The sequence below is a fragment of the Malaclemys terrapin genome, chromosome 3, assembly GCF_027887155.1.
Source record: "Malaclemys terrapin pileata isolate rMalTer1 chromosome 3, rMalTer1.hap1, whole genome shotgun sequence".
Taxonomy (NCBI): domain Eukaryota; kingdom Metazoa; phylum Chordata; order Testudines; family Emydidae; genus Malaclemys; species Malaclemys terrapin.
In genome coordinates this window covers 5,277,575-5,297,219 of record NC_071507.1, presented here as the reverse complement: position 1 = coordinate 5,297,219, position 19,645 = coordinate 5,277,575, and the positions used below count along the sequence as shown (strand labels likewise).

The 19,645-nt window shown below is 41.5% G+C and overlaps 1 protein-coding gene across 1 annotated transcript in view; it reads left to right on the top strand.

Moving 5' to 3' along the window:
* The window catches only part of LOC128835078 (bifunctional protein GlmU-like), a 72,056-nt gene extending 62,895 nt beyond the window's left edge, over window positions 1-9,161 (top strand). Inside the window, exons 2-3 of the mRNA XM_054024427.1 lie at window positions 4,690-4,872; window positions 8,734-9,161. Coding sequence (XP_053880402.1) covers window positions 4,690-4,872; window positions 8,734-8,985 — 435 coding nt within the window. The 3' untranslated portion in view covers window positions 8,986-9,161. The remainder of the gene's footprint in view (window positions 1-4,689; window positions 4,873-8,733) is intronic.
* The last annotated feature ends 10,484 nt before the right edge of the window (window positions 9,162-19,645 follow it).

The window sequence follows — 19,645 nt, the reverse complement described above, 5'->3', positions numbered from 1 at the left end:
TAGGGCAACCCTAACCCTCTGACTGCCAGAAGTTGGGAAAGAAAGATGGAGTTAATCACTTCAGCTGCCCTGTTCTGTATACTCCCCTGAAGGTCTGGTACTGGCCACTGTCGGAGACAGGATACAGGGCTAGATCGACCATTGCTCTGACCCAGAAGGGCCATTCTTACGTTCTTAGGCTATGTCTACACTTGGAGAGTTTTTGCGCTGTCAGTTTCACCGGTGATGGGGAACTGGTGAAAGAAAAGCACCGGTTTGTGTCCTCACTTACTTCCACGGGCGTCAAAGAGTGTTCACATTTGCAGCACTTCCATCGCCAATGAGAACAGCACACTGAGGGCAGCTATCCCACAGTGCAGCTCTCTCCATTTTGACGATAGGTCTTGTGGGAAGGGGGGGAGGGTGAGTGCAGGGTCCAAGCAGGGGATCATTTGCTCTGTGGAGCAGCCATGGTCACTTGGCCAGATGAGTGAGCACTTGCAAACAAAACAGGAAAGGGAGTTTCAAAGTTCCCCAGGCTTTACAGGGGGAGGAGTGGACATCTGTTTATCTGGTGTCAGAGCAGCAGAGCTGCTGGCCAGCGTGGTCACCCTAGGCACTGTGGGATATCCTCCGGAGGCTAAAAGCTCTGTAAACAGGAAGAACATGTCTTCACTTGCACATCACTGCAAAAGGATCAGCAGTAAGAACTGTACGCCTCTCGTGGAGGTGGTTTCTTCTGAGTTTCACTGCAAAAAGTCATTGGCAAGTGTAGACACTCCTGCCGTTTTTGCGCAAAAAAGGAACTTTTTGTGCTTTAAATGGCAAGTGTAGATACGCCTTTACAGAGACAAGGTGGATGAAGTAATATATTTTATTGGACCGACTTCTGTTGGTGAAAGGGACAAGCTTTCAAGCTACAGGGAGCTCTTCTCTGGGAAAGGTACTCAGAGCGTCGCAGGTAAATACCACGTGGGACAGATTGGTCTCAGAAGGTGTTAACTCAGGGCTTCTCAGGCTTTTGTACTGGTGACCCCTTTCATACAACAAGCCTCTGAGTGCGACCCCCCCTTATACACTAAAAACACTTTTTTATATATTTAACACCATTATAAATGCTGGAGGCAAAGCGGGGTTTGGGGTGGAGGCTGTCAGCTAGCAGTCCCCTCATGTAATAACCTTGTGACCCCCTGAGGGGTCCCGACCCCCAGTTTGAGAACCCCTGGGTTAACTCCTTATGCTAAACTTTCAAGGAGAAGTGGCCCGTTAACACCTCTGCAGTCATAGGACAAAAAAGGGGTTAGTGGGTGCAGTAATGACATGTTTTTAGGCCCCCATCACCACAGTGTCTGAGCATCTCACAATCTTTAACATATTTACCCATACAGCACCCCTGTGATTAGGGAAGTGATGTTATCTCCATTTTACAGATGGAGAACTGAGAAACGGAGAGACCACATCAAAGGTCACCCAGGAAATCTGTGATAGAGTAGGGACTTGATGCCAGGCCTACCAAGTCTCAGGGTAGCGTTCTACCCACAGGACCATCCTTCTCAAGTAGGGGAGATGCAAAATTTCCGATCTTCTTTCTTGAAATGTTAATCCTTACCTGTAACGTGAAACAGGGCTGCTCCTCCCAATTATTTTAACAAAGGAGACAAATTTAGAAAAAAATTCCAAATCATATTATTCTTGAATATATGGAGATACAAACACATTGACTGTAAATTAACAGTTTTTTCAATTAAGATGGAACATAAACCATCGTGATACAAACGGGGCTTGATCCGACACCTGATGAATAGCAACAGAAAGACTCTGATTGATTTATTGGGCATTGGCCCACATCCACAGGTGGGGCAGGGTCTCTCTTTAAGAGTTTTGTGCTTTGTACAGGTCTGTCACATCTTATGCTGGGGTTACATTCCGCAGTCAGCGCATAAAGCGAAAATCGCGTACAGTCAAAATTACATTGAGTGGAATGGCAGGCGGAATTGCCCGCACTACAGGTACAGTATTAAAATTGTTATTTTTCTCTTTTTTTGTTTGTTTTTGCCGACCGCGTAAAGCTGAAATTGCGCATGTTAAATGCATGTAAGATGCGACAGACCTGGATAGTGCTGAACCTATTGCTGGCATTTGACAACTAATCATAACGGGGAGGCAGATCTGTTTCTTTTTCTGCAAATGTACCCAGATTCCCAGAGATTGTCTCGAGCTTGCAATCGAACGTTAGATAGCTCTTTAAAACCATAGGCTACAAGACTTAGTTAATTTTCACTTTGTCCCTTTATAGTTCTCTGCAGGACTCTAGATATCGGCGGGACTGAGAAGCTTTCCAGATTAAAGCAAAACATTTACACTGAAAATAGCAAACAACCAAATTGCTGCCGTTGTAACATGACTTGATATTGAGAAACTCTTTATATATCATAACAGACAATGAAGTTTCGGGAGGGGCTCTAAATCACTTAATGTTGAAAGGAATCCCCACATGGCTTTATCAAGTCACTGTGTAAAATTGTTAGAGATCTCCACCAGCTAATAAATTTGATTTGGGGTTTGTTTTGCTGGCATTTGTTCAAACCCTCCGAGAACTATAGTTACTGTATTCGAATTCAAAATTGGAATGCCTGGTTTGCTATCCTGTGGGACTGAAAATAAAATTCAGGGCTAGAATATGAATGTTGGTTGGTTTTCTTTTTAAGTCGGTACATTATTATTTGAGGAGATATAACGTAGGATAAAACCATTTATTTTGTTTCAAATATTTTATTGAGTAGTAAAACTAGCTTACATTGTTGCCACGTATGGGGATGTGTGCCTGTTACTATGGAAGGGAGATAAATAAAGAAATCACTACCCTAGTCCCACCATTTTTCACTTTATGACTCTGGCCTCCATGCTCCTTGTTCCTTATACCATGCAAAATACAGAGGATGAAAAGACTGGATTGTGCCATTAGATACAGCCCAGTGCATACGCTGCGCTCTGGGTGGCGCTGTGACTAGACACCAGGGGTGGTTGGGTGTGTTTTGTTCTTGTGAAAAACATAAATGAAAAGAAAAAACGTTTTGTTTCTGTCCAAAAAATTTTTAGCTGATGTTTTTCTACCCCTGCAATTTAGTAAAAAAATGGAAATTTCTTATGGAACCTTTCAACATTTTTTAAAAGCTGTTTCAGATGAAAATGATCAGCTCTGCTAGCGACACCCGCAATTCTCTCCCCACTCCTCCTTGCTCTGGGAGAGTAGCAGTTTGCTGTGGATCTATATCAGAACCAACCTATGCTCATGGTTGGCTCACCTGTGCTGACCAGAGGTTCTGCCCCTCCCAGATCATCTACTCTGGGGTGGAAGTAAGCAGTCGTGTAGTCCCACTTACTCCTGTCTGATCTGATTGCCGGGTTCAGGTAGCCCACACAGGGCCAGCACAACCCATTAGGCAACTTAGGCGGTCGCCTAGGGCCCTACAATTTGGGGGGCGGCGACCGCGGCAGTATTTCGGTGGCGGGACCTTCCACCGCCTCTGTGGGGGGCAGCATTTCGGGGCGGGACCTTCCGCCACCTAGGGCGGCAGAAAAGCTGGCGGCACTCCTGAGCCCCCACGAGGGTTTAAATGGGGGTGTCACTGCTTTGTGCAGGCATCTGGCAAGTCACAATCTTGGCCTAAGACCAAAGGAATCTGGGCTACATAACCAATGTTTAGGGCCATTACTGAGATTTTCAAAGCCCACCGGTGGATTTAGCTGTGCAATGCTCATTCATTGCTGTGGCAGTTTGGTGGCTAAATCCCCTAGGTCGGCTTTGCCAAACTCAACCAGTATCTCCGGGAATATGCAAACTGACCATGATGCTGGCCCTCCCCCCCCCCACCGACACTGTGCGTTATTTGTCTGCCAAGCTGAGTCTTATGTAGGCAGTTGATTCCATTCCCCCAGTGGGTCTGATTATCATCTCCTACGGCAGCTTCCTCCTCTCTAGCCTGCTGGACTCTCCATAACCCCTTTCAGTCTGTCCAAAATGCAGCCACAAAAATCATCCACTTTGTTTCAAGACCTGGAGAGGCAAATCTCCTGGGGGAGGCGGAGAGATAAGCCATGCAGTGACCGACTTTCCTGACGCTGCGCCACAACACTGGAAGCCAGCTGATATTTATCAGCGGCCCCAAGAGCCGTGTGAGGATATTGCCCAGCCTGCAGAACCATGAGCAGCAACTAGGGACAGCTCCAGAAACATGAGGCATCACTGGGTGCATCTCTGAAAGGAAGGTTGGTTTTATGGTTGAGGCACTGGGCTGGCACTCAGGAGATCTGGTTCAAGTCCTGGTTTTTCCATGGACTCACTCTGTTGCCCTGGCAAGTCCCTTAATTTCTCTGTGCCTCAGTTTCCCGTCTGCAAAGTGGGGATAACAGTACTTCTTTTTCTCCCTCCCTTTGACTATCTTGTCTATTTAGACTGTAAATTCTTAGGGACTGTGTGTCTGGACAGTGCCTAGCACATGGAGCCTCTAGGAGATACAATTAACACTTGCTTCAAAATGAGAGAGAATATCACAGAAAGAGGGCTGCTCGAAGACCATGCAATAAAAATGGATTTACTAACATGTTCTGATATACTCTGCTGACCCACTGAAATTAGGCTATAAAGGATAGATTTATTAAGGAAGTCAAGTACGAGCTATTACCATTGTAAACTTCTCTTCTACACAGGCTGGACCTAGTGCCTTTTCTGTTTATGCCCTCCGTTTGGGGCCTGGGGAAGACATCGTCACCTCTTTGTTAAAATTTGTAGAAGATAAGAAGCTAAAAGCTCCATTTGTCATGACTTGTGTGGGAAGCATCACCAAAGCAACGCTGAGACTGGCCAACGCCACTGCTTCGAATACTAATCAGGTACCTGACACATGTAGTGATGTCTTAGCAATGCATATGCATAAATTGGTGTGTGCACAGAGCTTTCCTGGAGATGTGTTCCATTCCCGATTAACTCACGGCGAAGTTTAAGGGCCAGATGTTCAGCCGGTGTAAACTGGCATCGCTCCACTCAAGTCGATGTAGCTGAGGATCAGGCCCTCGGTGCAGAGAGGCGGGCAGATCTCTAAATCTGTTCTGTTCTATGTCTAGCCATAGCCCATCAACCATATTTTCTCAGTAAGTGTGTTATCTTTATTGCTGTGTGTTTAATTAAGCATTGAGGTAAATTAGATGGTCCTAGTTCAATATTCAAGGATGTTTCTTAAACTATAAATAGACATTTTGATCATGTGTCTGGGTCCATTAACGGGCTTATGTCAACAATAAAATGTCTTCCTGTTAGTATTTGTAGAAGGGGGGAGCGTCTTCATGGCTGAGATTGCTGGGCTCTCCCTTCAGAGCTATGGTCCAAGTCCGTCGGGCCACTGAACAGAGGTACCGGCCAGAAAACCTGCCACCAGCAGTGGCTGCATGGGATGGGCTCTTTCTGTTCCCCTGTAAAGGAAATGCCCTCGGCAACAGTACCCACTGGCTGGCTTCCTGAGATGGGGCCTTAGGCAATACACATTTTTTCACTTTTGGCCCTGACCCAAAGTCCATTCAAGTCAATGAGAGGCTGAAGTTATTATTGTAATTATTCCCGCAGTAGCTAGAGGTCCCAACTGAGATCAGGGTCACATTGTGCTGAGGGCTGTACAAGCACATCGGAAGAGACAGTCTCCGCCCTGGGGAGTTTGCAATCTAAATAGAGAGACAAAGAACGGGAGGCAACATGGAGGCACAGAGAGGGGAAGTGATTTACCCCGTGGGTCACTTGGGATATGTCCACACTGCAATTAAAAACCCACAGCAGGCCCGAGTCAGCTTGGGTTGGAGCCTGCGTTCTGGGAGCCCACGAGGGGGGAGGGTCCCTGAGCACAGGTTCCAGCCCTGGCCTGAGTATCTACGCTGCAATTAAACAGTCCCTTAGCCTGAGCCCCGCTAGCCCAACTCAGCTGGCACGGGCCAGCCGCGGGTTTTTAACTGTGGGGTAGACATACCCTTGCAGAGGGAGTAGAACCCAAAGTGTCTTGATATTATTATTCATAATAAAAATAATAAGAATTGATCATTAAAAATGCTACGTTTTCTAGATTTTTTAAAAAACATAAATTCCCTGCTGTTTGTTGTATAAAAGGAGAGATCACAGTGAGTGGAAATTTGGTTTTTTTTTTTTAAATCAGTGAGAGCTTACCCTTTCCTTGAATCTAACATATTTGCTCCAGGACTGTGTCACCATGGGAGTTTTACACTACATGGAACCAAGGAAAAATCAATGTAAAAGTTGGGGATTATACAACAATTGTGCATTATTTCTAAGCTAGGTCTGAGTCATGTGGGCTTCCCCTTTGTCAATACATCTACTGGAAGAGACAAATGTACAAGCCTACTTAAAAGTGGCTAGTGATTTTGAGCGTCTCGGTATTTGAGGGGCCCCACTTGGTGACCATTAATGGGGCTTGATTTTCAGAAAGTGCTGGGCATCAGTCCGTTAAAAATCAGACCCCTTTGAGGTGAGTCTCAGGTGGAGCACTCAGAAGCAGAAGCACCCAAAATCATTAGTCCATTTCTAAAATTTGAGCTGTGTGTGCACGTGGGTGTATGCATGCACACGTGTACATAATGTCCATGTAGTGGCAACAAACTATTCCAAGACCCCAAGTTTCCCGTAAGAGTGCACATTTGTTGAACAGCATCTTCCACGCGTTGCTGAAAAGTTCCTTTGTTGGCAAGATAAACAGAGAATATATGTGAATAATGATTAAAAACTTGGTGTTTGAACAAGCTGGGAATGCTCCTTTGTTCCCATCTAAGTTACAGTTGCAATAGAAGCTGTTTACAAGAACGCTAAAGATCGCCAGGTTGGTATTTTAATGATAGTTCTCTGCATTTCCATTCAGGAGACCTGGTATAATTCCCACTCTTTGGCTCTCCTGGCCATGAATGACTAGCAGTACTACACAGGCGCTCCTGCGGCAGGGAATGTGTCTTTTGTCCTTTAACTGTGATTCCTTTTGACAATGAAAGAGTGATATTGATGTTTTCCAAAGGTTTCCCATCCACCCTCCTCAAAGATGTATGACAGCTGCAAGAAAGAGTCTGGAGGGCAAAAGGGTTTAATGTCCTAGAAAATTCAGGGTTCTGTGGAGTATGCAGAAGATTTTCAAAGGGGTACCTCACAGATTACGCACCTGTCACTTTCCATCCCCCAAAGCACTCAGAAATGACAGACCAGTGGCAAAGAGGTGAGGAAGAATGGACTTGTTAAGACGCGGAGCTGAAGCCTGGGCACTCTCTTTCCTGTGTGATCTTAAATAAGTTAGAACCCCTCTGGCCCTCCGGTTCCTTGGGTGTAAAATGGGAATCTCAGGGCTTCCCCACCTCCCCGTGTTGCTGGGAGGCTTCCAGTAATTCAGTGATGTCTGTGAGGCACTTTGAATTCTTTGTATCGAAGACATTTTGTGATTGCAAATTGTTAACGCGTACCTGGAATTATGCCAGGTCTAGGCTTGAGTAATCCAAAGAGTCCGCGTACTTGTCAAGCTGGCAGATCAAAGGAAACCAAGATGCTATGGTGCTTTCCCATGTCACTCCACTTCTGGCAGCTGAATTCCAACATTCTAGTGATTTCCCCCCACAATGATAAGTGCTGCCACAAAAAGAATTCTAACACACTATGCTACTCTCTAGCACTACCACTCCACACATTCCCCCACTCATTCATCTTCCCCAGGGGTGACTTACCTGACTGCTAGTGGAGCTGAAACATGAAGACCTGTATTTTCTAAGCAAAGCCAACAGCGGTGCCCGCTAAATTGCTTACATATCTGTTGCACTCACAAACCGCTACATCTGTATACCACACTACCCATTCGAATGCATGGTTACTCACCTATTGTCTCCCCGTTATGATAATCTGGCCCAAAGTAACTCTCAATACTCTTTTTTAGGTGGTTATTTCAAATGGTTTGAATATATACAAGTAGAGCTTCTGTTAGCTATACTGGCCTGCCTTTCCGGAAGTGACTAATAAACTGAGGTGTCTCCATTTTTGGATGTCCACTTTGGGGTCTTCTAAAGGGGCCTGGTTCTCAGAGCGAGTGGGTGCTCAGCCATCTCTGGAAACCAGACTCCTTTAAAGTGTCTCAAGTGAGGCACACCAAATCAGTTTTGAACATGTAGGACCTTTTGGTAAAATTTTCAAAAGCAACTAAGTAACATCGGTGATTGAAAGTCAATGGGACTTGGGCTCTTAAGGGCCAGATTTTTTAAGGTATTTAGATGGCTCAAGATGCAAATAGGCACCTAGTGGGATTTTCAAAAGCATCTAGGGTCCCGATTCTCAAAAGTATTTAGGCACTTGACTCCTTTGAGGATATGGACCCCTAGGCATCTAAGTCTCATTGATTTCCTATTGATTTCAATGGGAGTTAGGTGCCTAGGCACTTTTGAAAATCCCACTAGGCACTTATTTGCATTTTTGTGTGTCTAAATACCTTTTAAAATCTGGCTCTAAGTGCTTAAGTGCCTAAAATCTGGCTCTAAGTGTCATTATTGAACATGGGACTTGGGGGCCCATGTCATTTAGGTGCTTTTGAAAAATTTAATCCTCTGTTCCTTAAGATTCTAGAATGAATGTGTGTCAGCCTATTGAGATGTCCTTGATACCGGAATGTGAATAAAGCAATGTTCACCATATTGGCAACTGACGTCCAGTTCTGCTGTTTTAATTATTGTTAGATTATTCATCTAAATGAGAGGTTTGAAATCGTCTCCTTGGTGGGAACCCTGAACAAAGCACTTCATCTCCACATCTGCCTGTCTGATAAGGATGGGAAGACTGTCGGAGGGCATGTTATAAGTGACTTGGAAGTCTTCACTACAGCTGAGATAGTGATCGGCGAATGCACGGGCCTGCAGTTCACCCGGGAGATGGATGATCGCACAGGTTTCCCAGAACTTGTCATTAGTTCTCGCTCTGAAAAGGCTTAGTAATTTCTGCCCTGTAAATTATGTGACATGCCTCAAAAAAAGTGGATTAAATAAATGGGGTTGGAGCATGCCTTCCTTTCTCTTAGCTTTTAGCTTATTGATTCAGACATATTTTCACGCGGAGAATAATCAATTCTTCAGTGGGTGGACAGAATAAAATAATTTCAGGCAAACTCTTCAAATGACTTGTCATTAATTTGCCTTTTGCCAGCACTTGTTCACTCCAAACAAGATGTGTTTAGCTTCCTCCAAGTATTAACTGAGTTGCGCCCTGGGGATTTTCTGGGACTGATTGGCCAGGAAGGAGGGGGGCGGTGGGGGCTGGCGAGGGCTAATGAATGCACTATGTTTGCTCATCTTTACAGAGTCACTTATTACCACTAATTGGGAGGGACAGTTCAAACAAGCACAGAGGAGCAGTTGTCACATGAGCGTGACATGGTTTTAAAGAGGCAGTCAGGGACGATTGCACTGCCTGGTCCTGGCCCTTGAACTCTGCAGCATCCTGGCTGGCAGCCTAGCATATCTCCTCCTCAAAGTGGAGCCTTTGTCAGGGAGTGCTATTAGAAGTCAGCAGTCTTAAGAAATCTGGGCAAGACAAGTCATTTCAGGGAGCTATAGACAGACATGCAGCTGTCTGGGACACTTAGAAAGTCAACAGCTGACGGAAGGGGTGGACTTCTGGCTTGGCTCAAATGCATTTAAAGATGTGATCTGAATTAATTTGTGATGCATAGTTTGGGTCTGTTTTCCTAAAGAGTTCCTTTGATTTAAGAATAGTTGGTGGTAGTAGGAGTCTAATATTAATACCGGACACGCTTTGTACATTGTTTCATGACGGTACCTGTTGATTGTTTCCTGTCTGTTGCACTTAACAGAATGCAGAAATGTTAATTTCTGACTCTGTTTGGCTGGAATGACAACTCCCTCCAAACACAGCTAATGTTTCCAAGTTATTTTGCTTTTAAGTGTTTCCCTTCCAAATAAATTCACTGTGACATTCCCTGATTAAAACCATTTGAATTAATGTGGTACAAACAGATTGTGTCTTTCACATATAAATTTACCTTCAGCTTCAGCATCAATATGTTTTGCTGGTTTTTGCGGGGGAATCTTTGATTAAAAGAATTAACCAGGGGTAAATATATTGGAAATCTTAACACAATTTTGTTTACCTGCTACATTTTTGGTTCAAGATAAGTTGTCCAATGGGGAATTATAATAGGTTGGAAGTAATGGGTGACGTGTGATGTTATATGGGGGTGTGGAAGTGTGTGAGAGAACAAACTTTATGAAAGAGGGATATATAATGAAGATCTGTTATATTAGGCTCTAAAGCTGAAAGCCCTACTGAATGTAGTCCAACGGGACTATAGTAAGGGCCAGATTCTGATTTATACTTAGGCCCCCTTTACATGTTTTTGGCAATTGATATATTATTGTTATCAATCATGATAATAATATTGTGTCCTCAGTCCCCAATCGGGATCGGGGCCGCACAGTGTTGGGTCCGGTACAAACATCCATTTACATTGCCAGTGTGGCGTAAAAGGCACTTTGTGTAAATGAGGATCAGACCCCAAGTGTTTGCACAATTGGGCCCTTAACTGGTGAGCTATGGAATAAAATAAATCCTTGATGACCAAGCGGTAGGGCTGCGCTTTGAATTCTTGTTTTATTAATTCTTCCAAAGAACTGACCAGTATAAAACTAGATGGAATGGAGTCTATTATTGCTAGGCCCAATTCCCTCACCCTTTATCCATGCTGAGTAGTGCCTGCCTCTGAAAATAGCTCCACTGGAGTCAGGAGCGTGAGTGAGGGTGGCAGAATTGGTCATTCGACTTTTTTCAGCTCACGTGTGTCCATTTCTAGGGGTGTAAATATGGGAGACATGACTCCAGTGACAGTTGCAGGTGCTCAGCACCTCTCAGGATCAGGCCGTCAGGACCCAGGTACCAATTCAGCCAAGTTGTTTCATTTGAAGTACGTGCGTAAGTGCTATGGTAAAGGAGGGTGGTTTGTTGAATGGGAGCCCAAATCCTAATCACCTGTTCGCTCAATGAGTCCCTATTGAAGTCAATTCGCTGTTCTCCCAGGCCCTACAGAGAGCTGGTTTGGGGTGAGAATGGGTAGGGCTGAGGGCAGGGGCGGCTCCAGGCACCAGCGCAGCAAGCGTGTGCCTGGGGCGGCAAGCCGCAGGGGGTGGCCTGCCGGTCGCTGTGGGGGCGGCATCAGGTGGCCTTCGGCGGCGTTCCTGCGGGAGGTCCGCGGTTTCAGCGGCAATTTGCTGCTGGGTATGCCAAAGCCACGGGACCGGCAGATCACCTGCAGAAATGCCGCTGAATCCACGTGACCAAGGACCGCAGCAGACCCGCTGCTGAAGACAGCCTGACTGTCATGCTTGGGGTGGCAAAAAACATAGAGCCACCCCTGGCTGAGGGGACCACACATCTCACTCCCCCTTAACCCTATGCCCTACAGAGGTTCCTCAGGAAATATAATACAGCCCACACTGTAGGGCTAGGGACACCCCGATCGGCATCCTGGAGATTATGTCGTTAGGAATAATCCCTGGTAGCATGAATCCCTTTGCTGGAGAAGGGTGGGGACACCATGGATACATGGCTGAGGCGATGGCTGTGAATGGTTATTGATTCCCTGTGGGTCACCATGGATCTCAGGGGATATGCAGGTTTTGGGGAGTTGGGCCCATGGCCTCTTCTGTCACCTAGCAGAACAATGTGAGGAAATCATGCAGCGATTTCTTCCCCCTTCAGTTCCTGGGGTGGGTTTTACAATAGGAGGGGAGTGAGCCAGACCACTGGATTCCATTAGTCCTTGTTTGCTGCCTGATTTTGAATGGTAGATTCCAGTTAGAGTTCAGCTTTCAGTCAGCGTTTCCAAGCTTATATTCTAGTCTGATTTTTTTTTTTAAAGGAAAAGTGGAAATGACAGGCTGGGTTTTTGTTTAAATAGTTATTCCTATTCCCTTTACAAAGAGCACCACATTTTCTGTTTTAGTGCAGGAATACAGAGATTATCTGCATCTGCAGTCTGACTTAAAATACATTCTAAAGATGCATTGTACGCACATTGTTACAGAAGAGGATAAAGCTAAGGAAACCGTCTTAATCTGAGAAGTTAGACTAAACTGCTAAAGCACCAGAAAAAATTGTTTGTGGGTGGTTTGAATTCTAATTGACCATAAAGATACTTTCAAAAATTATATTGTCAGGCGAGTTAATAAGAAATTAGGACATTTATCTGAGTATGGAGAAAAGAAAATGAATTTGTTTTGCAGTCTAGTCTGTTTTAGATTTCTTGTGTCATAATATAATTAATTTGTTGTTCATTGATACCTTAAGATACATAGGGTGTTGTGTTTTTTTAAGGATGAAAACAATGGGCCCTTCACTTTTGCATGAATGAATGAATTCATTTATTTTTCTTACCATCCGGAAGTCATTTATTTTGCCCTGAGACATCTGCAGGGTCTGTTTACGTATGATGGTTGCAGGGTTCTTGGCAAAGATGGAAAAGCCATGGGCCGTAATTGTTCTTGGTAAAGCCTAGCATTGTGGTGGGCTGTGGGTAAATACTGGAATAATAAGTATATGCTGATCCATTAGGAAGCTTAATTGAACTAGTTTAAGAAATATTTAAAATGTTTAATTTAAGCAAAATAGAGGTGACATACCTCCGGTAAATTTGCTGTTCGTTTGCCCTTACATGGACAATGATATTTACAGGCAGCCACAATGTATTTTGGCCTTCATTTCCCCAATAATATTTTAAATTATTTTAATTGTCCTTTTAAGATCATGAATGACTAAGACATTTTAGTAAATAGCAATCACAATGAATTGAATGTTCTGGTCAGTGTCATGTGTTGTTTTCTGTCATAGTTTAGAATTAATTTATGGACATCTCTTTATTTAAGAAAGAATGAAATTACCAGCTACTGAGGGCAAAATCCTGGTCCATTATAGCCAATGGCAAAACTCCCATTGATTTTAATGGGGCCCGGGTTTCCATCTGAGGGTCTAAATATTAATATTGAAAATACTCAAAAGCAGAAAAACAGTTTTAAAAAGGATTTTCCTTTCCTTATCTTTTGTGCATTATTGTACATTGTACTCCTTATGGTTTAGTACCCACAAACTTTTTCTACTGTTAGTTTTTCATTTCATAACAATTTCTAGATTTTTATATTTAGAAGAGGAATTTTTTCTATTAGTTTTATTTTTATACCTTTAATTATTTTTTTTAAATTTCTCCATATCTGTGGAAAGCACCTATCCTGTAGCTTTAAAATGCTGTTATTAAAAAATGTATAAATGTAAGGGAAAATCCTAGATATATTGGACTTGCCATCTTTAAAACCAAGACCATATTCAGCAAAATATTTCAGCATGTGCTTAACTTTAAGTGCATACCTAAGACCATCCTTATTTAGCAACGCATTTCAGTAGATTCTTAAGTTGCATTGAATCAGTGTTAAAGTTAAGTGTACATTTAAGTGTTTTGATGAACTGGGAGCTTAGTCATCTCTACCACTCATCATCTATCAAAAATGCCCTCCTCATGCTATTCCCCATACCCAAAATCCCAAGAAAATAAGACCCTTGAGATACTGTTTTACATTGGGCAGATAAATACACATACTTTTATCTTATGTTTTTCTCTCTTTCCAGTATGCATCGTGGACCATGTCACTCGAATTGTAAATGCTCCAAAGAGACAATAACTTGCTTTGGAACTGGGGTGTCATCATCGAAAGTGTGCAGTTGTGTTTTGATGTCAACACTAAAGATGTTCTTTTCTCGGCATCCACCTCCTATTCTGTTCTGCTTAGGAGCTCACACGGGTGTCTAGAGACCACATTCTTCCAGGGATGTAGGCTCCTACATTTCATTGATTTCCATGGCAGTTAGGAGCCGTAATACCTTTCAGGATCTGGTGCCACTTTGTGAAGGATGGAGACCCCTGGAATCTGAGTGCTTTGCTTCTGCTGTCTTGGGCCCCGATCCTGCAAGCCGATCTATGTGGAAAGACTCCTGCAACCTGCACAAAGCCCCACCGATCTCAGGTTCGGGGCCTGGGCCATTTTGAATCCCGAGTTCATCGTTAAACCTCCCTCTCTTACTTAGTGATGCCTTATTGCTACCCTGCTGCTGGAGAGCCTCTGATGGGGTTTACCGGGCAGCAGCAAAGACGTTAGAGATGGAAGAGACCCATTCGAACATCAGATCCGTCCCTTCTGTAAGTGCAGAACACGGGGCTCGCACAGGTGTTAAGCAACTTCAACTTCCATTGAATCAGGTGGCCACTCAGCCCTTCCCAGGAGGAACTGAGGCCCAGACCCTCAAAGGTATTTAGGCTCCAAAGTCCCAGTGGGATCTTGGCCTCAGTGCTTTGAAGGAGGGACCTGCAGTCCCTTCATTCCTTCCACAGACGTCTGCAAAGCAACTTTCATGCTGATGCCAACATCCTTCCTTACCTGCCCCGGGAAGTGTAGAAACACCAGCATTCAGAACACTAAGGGTCAGATTCTGATCCCCTCACTCCTGGGAAAAGCACCTTCCTCCCTCAGTAGCCCCAACGGTCTGGAGGAGGAAGAGTGGCAGGATCTGCCCCTGAATAAAAGCAATTCCCCCCCCGAAAACTTGCTTCTTTGCATCCTGATTTGATGTCGCTTATATTTTCTTTCACAGTCTCCCCTCCCCTACAGCTCCTCTGGTGGCACTTAGAGTGCAGAGCCTTGGCAAGGAGCTTTCCCCCAACCTTCTGCTCTGCACACAACCTAACAGAGAGCGATACAGCCTGCTTGCTACCTCCCCTTGAGATCAAGTACTCTGTGTGCCTCCACTTTATCCGGACGGAGTATATTTAAAATAATCTAGTGGTTTTAGATAGGGGCAATGTAGGATTCTCTTTGGCTTGGTTAACTGGTGTTTCCTACTGAGGGTGTAGCATTAGATTTAATTTTAGGTCTGTATAAAATACACTGTGAATGTAATGCAAAGTTTATTGTGGCATCTCTGAAGTAGATGTCTCTGAATCCGATTGTTGCTTTTATCATCCGGCAAATACCAGGGTATAAATACGATGACACTTACTTGGTATGATAATCAGGAATAATCTGATTCTTAATATAATTTCTCCATGAAAAGGTTTTGGAAATAATATATCAAATTAATGGTTTACAAGAATGGTTTTAAACATTTGAAGGGGGAGGGGAAAAACCCAACCCGCTTACCTAAAAACCTTTTCTGTACCATGAATAAATTCGCTCTTTGCCTAAAACTGAAGCCTAAAATTGGTTTTGATTTTTCTTTAAAATTCAAATCTCTGATGTTCTTAAATTGAACAAATGATATTTTTTAAAAATATATCAGGCTCCAACATCTGCAGATTATGATTTGCATTTTGAAATTGGCTGCTTGAATTGAACAGGGATGAATACTGTCAGTCTTCTTTTATTCACTCAGTTTATTTAATGAAATGCTAGAGGTCAACCCTTTGTCCTTAAATTAGTTACTATAGAAATCTTTTTGTACTTTTCTGCTTGTTATGATGTCTTCTAAGCAGAAGAAAAGGTTGCCATTAATTATGTCTTTGTTGAATATGGATATCTATTCATAGTTAGTTAAACAGTTTCAAACAAAATTAGCATTGAGCAACTCTCAGGCCAGCTTTAGGTTGGTTATCAAGAATTTTTTGCTAAGAGAATGCTCTTCTGCAAGTGTGCATTATCTAATATATTCAGCTTTCAGTTGCTAATTTTTTTTTCCAGATGAAGATGGGCTTAATTGAGGTTGTGCTTTTAAGTTTGTAGAGCTCTTCAGCATCTCATACAAAAGCATCTAGAGGCTTTTCATTTGTCTTGAGTATGTTTTAGATGTACAAATATTATTTACTTTAAACTCCAAATCAAAAGGCGCACAGTAACTATTTTAAATAAAACATTATTCTCTGCTGAAATATATATAAATTCAAAGCAGGCATTTTTTTTCATTATCGCTTAATAATTTTTTTCAAACAGCTGCTATTAACAAATTCTAGGATAACACTGGAATAGCAGTTTAGCAACTAGTCTCAAACAGGCATTTAATAATGTAATTTGCTGTGAGCTACTCAAAAATAGAGGACATATATTAAAATTAAGATATAGCTACAGTTTCATGTCTAACTCTCAGCTAAGTGCCATTTTGAATAGGACTTTAAAGATTAATCTTCCATAGTTTTTAGAATGGTCTAAATATAATGACAAAGTTCAATTCTTCAATGAAACCAGCACGATGTGTATTAATCTATAGTGATTTTTATTTTTTGGATTCCAGCCAATAGTGCAACCCATAATAGTTTTCAGCAAGTAATAGGAAATCCAAGTTCAGTGACAAGTCTAAAAATACTGCCTGGTTAGAAACTTAGGATCAGGCTTTTGGATAGTGAATAGGGTATCCGTGCATGAACATTTGTTTTAATACATTTCTGAGGAACAAAAATAACAATGGTCACTAATGATTGGTTGTCTAGTCTTAAAATCAGACAGTAAAGTGCTTGGCATTAAAGAAAAAAAAAGAGCTAGCAGGAAAATTAGAAGTTAATTAGGAAAAGCCATAAGAAAAAGTAATTGTGGTAGCTGCAGATTAATCCTAATCATAAATCAAATGAATATAATGATCACTCACAAAAATAAAATGTATATTTCAGAAAAGATTTCTCTCCCTATTTTCCCCCCAGTAGCTTGTCTTCAGTATACCAGCGCTGCCTTTCCACCAACATTAAAGATGCATAGAGAGGAAACTGTAACCTTGTAATGCTTTTAGGTATAATGTACATATTTTTCATTTTAAAAACTAGCTCGCAATGACATTGTAAAGTAGAGATCCCAAGTCACCCTTATTATCATGGTGTCTCCTTGAACTGAACCTCTGAGAAATGTGAAGGGGAGACTCTTTGGAATGAACAAATCCTTTAGCTGCCTATAGTTATTTATTAAAATAGACTGGAGAGATAAAGAATGGGGATGGGGAGCAGAGGAAAGGGAATATCTATCTATCTATCTATCTATCTATCTATCTATCTCCAGATAGAAAAGATTGGGACCATCAGAACACAAGGATCTATTAGATAAATGTTTAAGGAAAAATACTAACATCCTGACCATTGTAATTAGCATTTGGATAGTTCTAGTGAAAATGCTTGTTACGAAGGTGGGGTGAATGTGTTTGCATATTTGTGCAAAAGAGTTAAAATAGGAAATAAAAGAGAAATCTAGGTGGGACAAAATGTTCTCACTGAGTGTAAAGAAAGATGGTGAAATGGAAAACATACTTCTTTGTTTTCTGAGGGCAGGCGAGGAAAAGTAGTTGCAGTCATTTCATTTAATGGACTGTATTCATTGTTGCAGCCTTGTTTAATTCTATTACTCAACCAAAATAATCCCTGTGTTAGCATTATGCTTCTATGTGTAGTGGGAATAAGGTAATGCAATCTTCTCTCTACATCTTGACTGATTTTATAAACTTAGCAGACTATTAAAAAAATCTTTGAAGTCAACTTTCCACTTGTGCTTTTAGCTCTTGAACAAGTACTTTTCTGATTTTTCTTCTAATATATAGATTCATCTTCAGTTCTGTGAAGAGCTTTTACATTTAATCCAGCACTGGAATAGCAATTTGCTGCCACGGCTTTAAAACGGGTTTTTTTCCTTTAACTATCTCAGGATGTAGGTACTTTGGGCTAATCTTGAAAAACAATGTCAACCTGTCTTCCTTGTGTTTCAGTTTTGGATCACAAATGACAAGCTGGTAAAGTATGTCTTGACCAGATTGATAAAACAAAAATTGTCTAGAACTGATACTCTAAAAACAATAAGAATCCTCCAGGTTTTATATCAATGTCACAACAACAGTCAGTATTCTTAACTTTGTGTCAACTTCAGAAACCACTGCACTAAAAGTGATTCACTGATCTGATTTTAGCTTTAGTAATCCCATCATGATTTTGGGCTCATTTTTTCATTTTTATTTATTTATTTTAATCTCATGAAGCTTTTCTGCGAATTACTGTGATTTTTGATGTCACTGTATGTTAACTGTTAATCACTTAGAATTGCTTCTTTCTCTCACTTGCTGAAATTGATGTTACTCAGGTATTAAAAATTTATTTTGCTTGAGGAGACAGCAGTATAGACTATCAATATGTTTATTACAGAGGAGGAAAAAATCACAGTAATGGAGAAGGCTCTTTTAACAGCTGTATTTGTTATTAGGCATCAATGATTCATTTAAAAAAACCAAAAACTTTGTAAAAAGATAGTTTCACAGTTCTGGCAAAATTCTGCTTTAAAGAAACATTTGTTTTTCTATTATAATAAAAAGTACCTTTAATCTCATATGATTTGAGCAGTGGTTTTCAACCTGTGGTCTGTGGGCCCCTGGGGGTCTGCAGACTATGTCTTAGATTTCCAAAGGGGTCCGGATCTCCATGTGAAATTTTTGAGGGGTCCACAAATGAAAAAAGGTTGAAATTTTTATTAGAGAATATTTTGTTCCAGATACAAAAGCATATTGGAATCATATTTAGGTATATTGTAAACATTTGGAAATGTTCACTACAAATATGAAATATTCTCTCAGAAATAAATATATTGAAACCACAATATTGACAAACAAGACTAATTCTGTCTGCCTTTATATTTCATCAGGAACAATTCTAAACTAGACTGTATCATTATATTAAACTTTTTGGACACAGTACCTTAGTCAAGAAATTTTGATGTATTTATGTGAGTTGCAGTGTGTCCTTTGTGTTTTAGTGTCTGGAGAAATATAGATACTTTTTGTACATCTTTCAAATTTGTTCTTAGGGCACAGTATACATTAGCATATGAGTCTTTAATTTACAAGAGTGGCAAAAATGTACATCTGGGAATGTTATGGTTCTAAGGTATGTTTTTAATTTTTGTAATAGTTTATTGAGAAACACCGTGTGAACAATTCTCATAAACTTTAACCAGCATCTACGTCTGTTTATCTTCTTACTACCATCTCATGGAAGTAAATTATTGCTGTCCTAACAGTAAATTTAAAAACAACAACAATCTGACACCATTTGTTAAACCATAAATAGGGGAACATTCAGTTATGAGTATAATAGCATATATTGAATTTTCATAGGAATGATTTAGTGAATATTAGAACATATTTTTACTCTATTGTTTAGACTCAAGATGGCATAAAATCTTTAACATCTATTTATCATGTAGTTATTTTAATGTAAACATTTGTCCATTTAGATGAAGTGTTTTCATTATTAAGCTAATTTCAACATGTTTCAGATAGACTGATGAATTAGAAGCAAAGCACTTGCTGATGAGAAACGAAATTCTGTCTCAGCTCAGCCTGCTGTCAGATACATCTTCATTAGTTTTTGTCATTCACCGATGGCAAATGCTGTATAAATGAGATGACGATCAGGTCCGCCTTGATAACTTGCCTTATCTCATTAGTTTTCACATCAAAGTTAATCAGCAATGTGAATTGTAATTGCTGGAAGAGACAATGCAATAGATCACTAGGCCTTTTTTCTGTATGGCATCTTGAAACATCAGCAGGCTGGTGTGAGTAGATAGGCTCAGAAAGAAAATG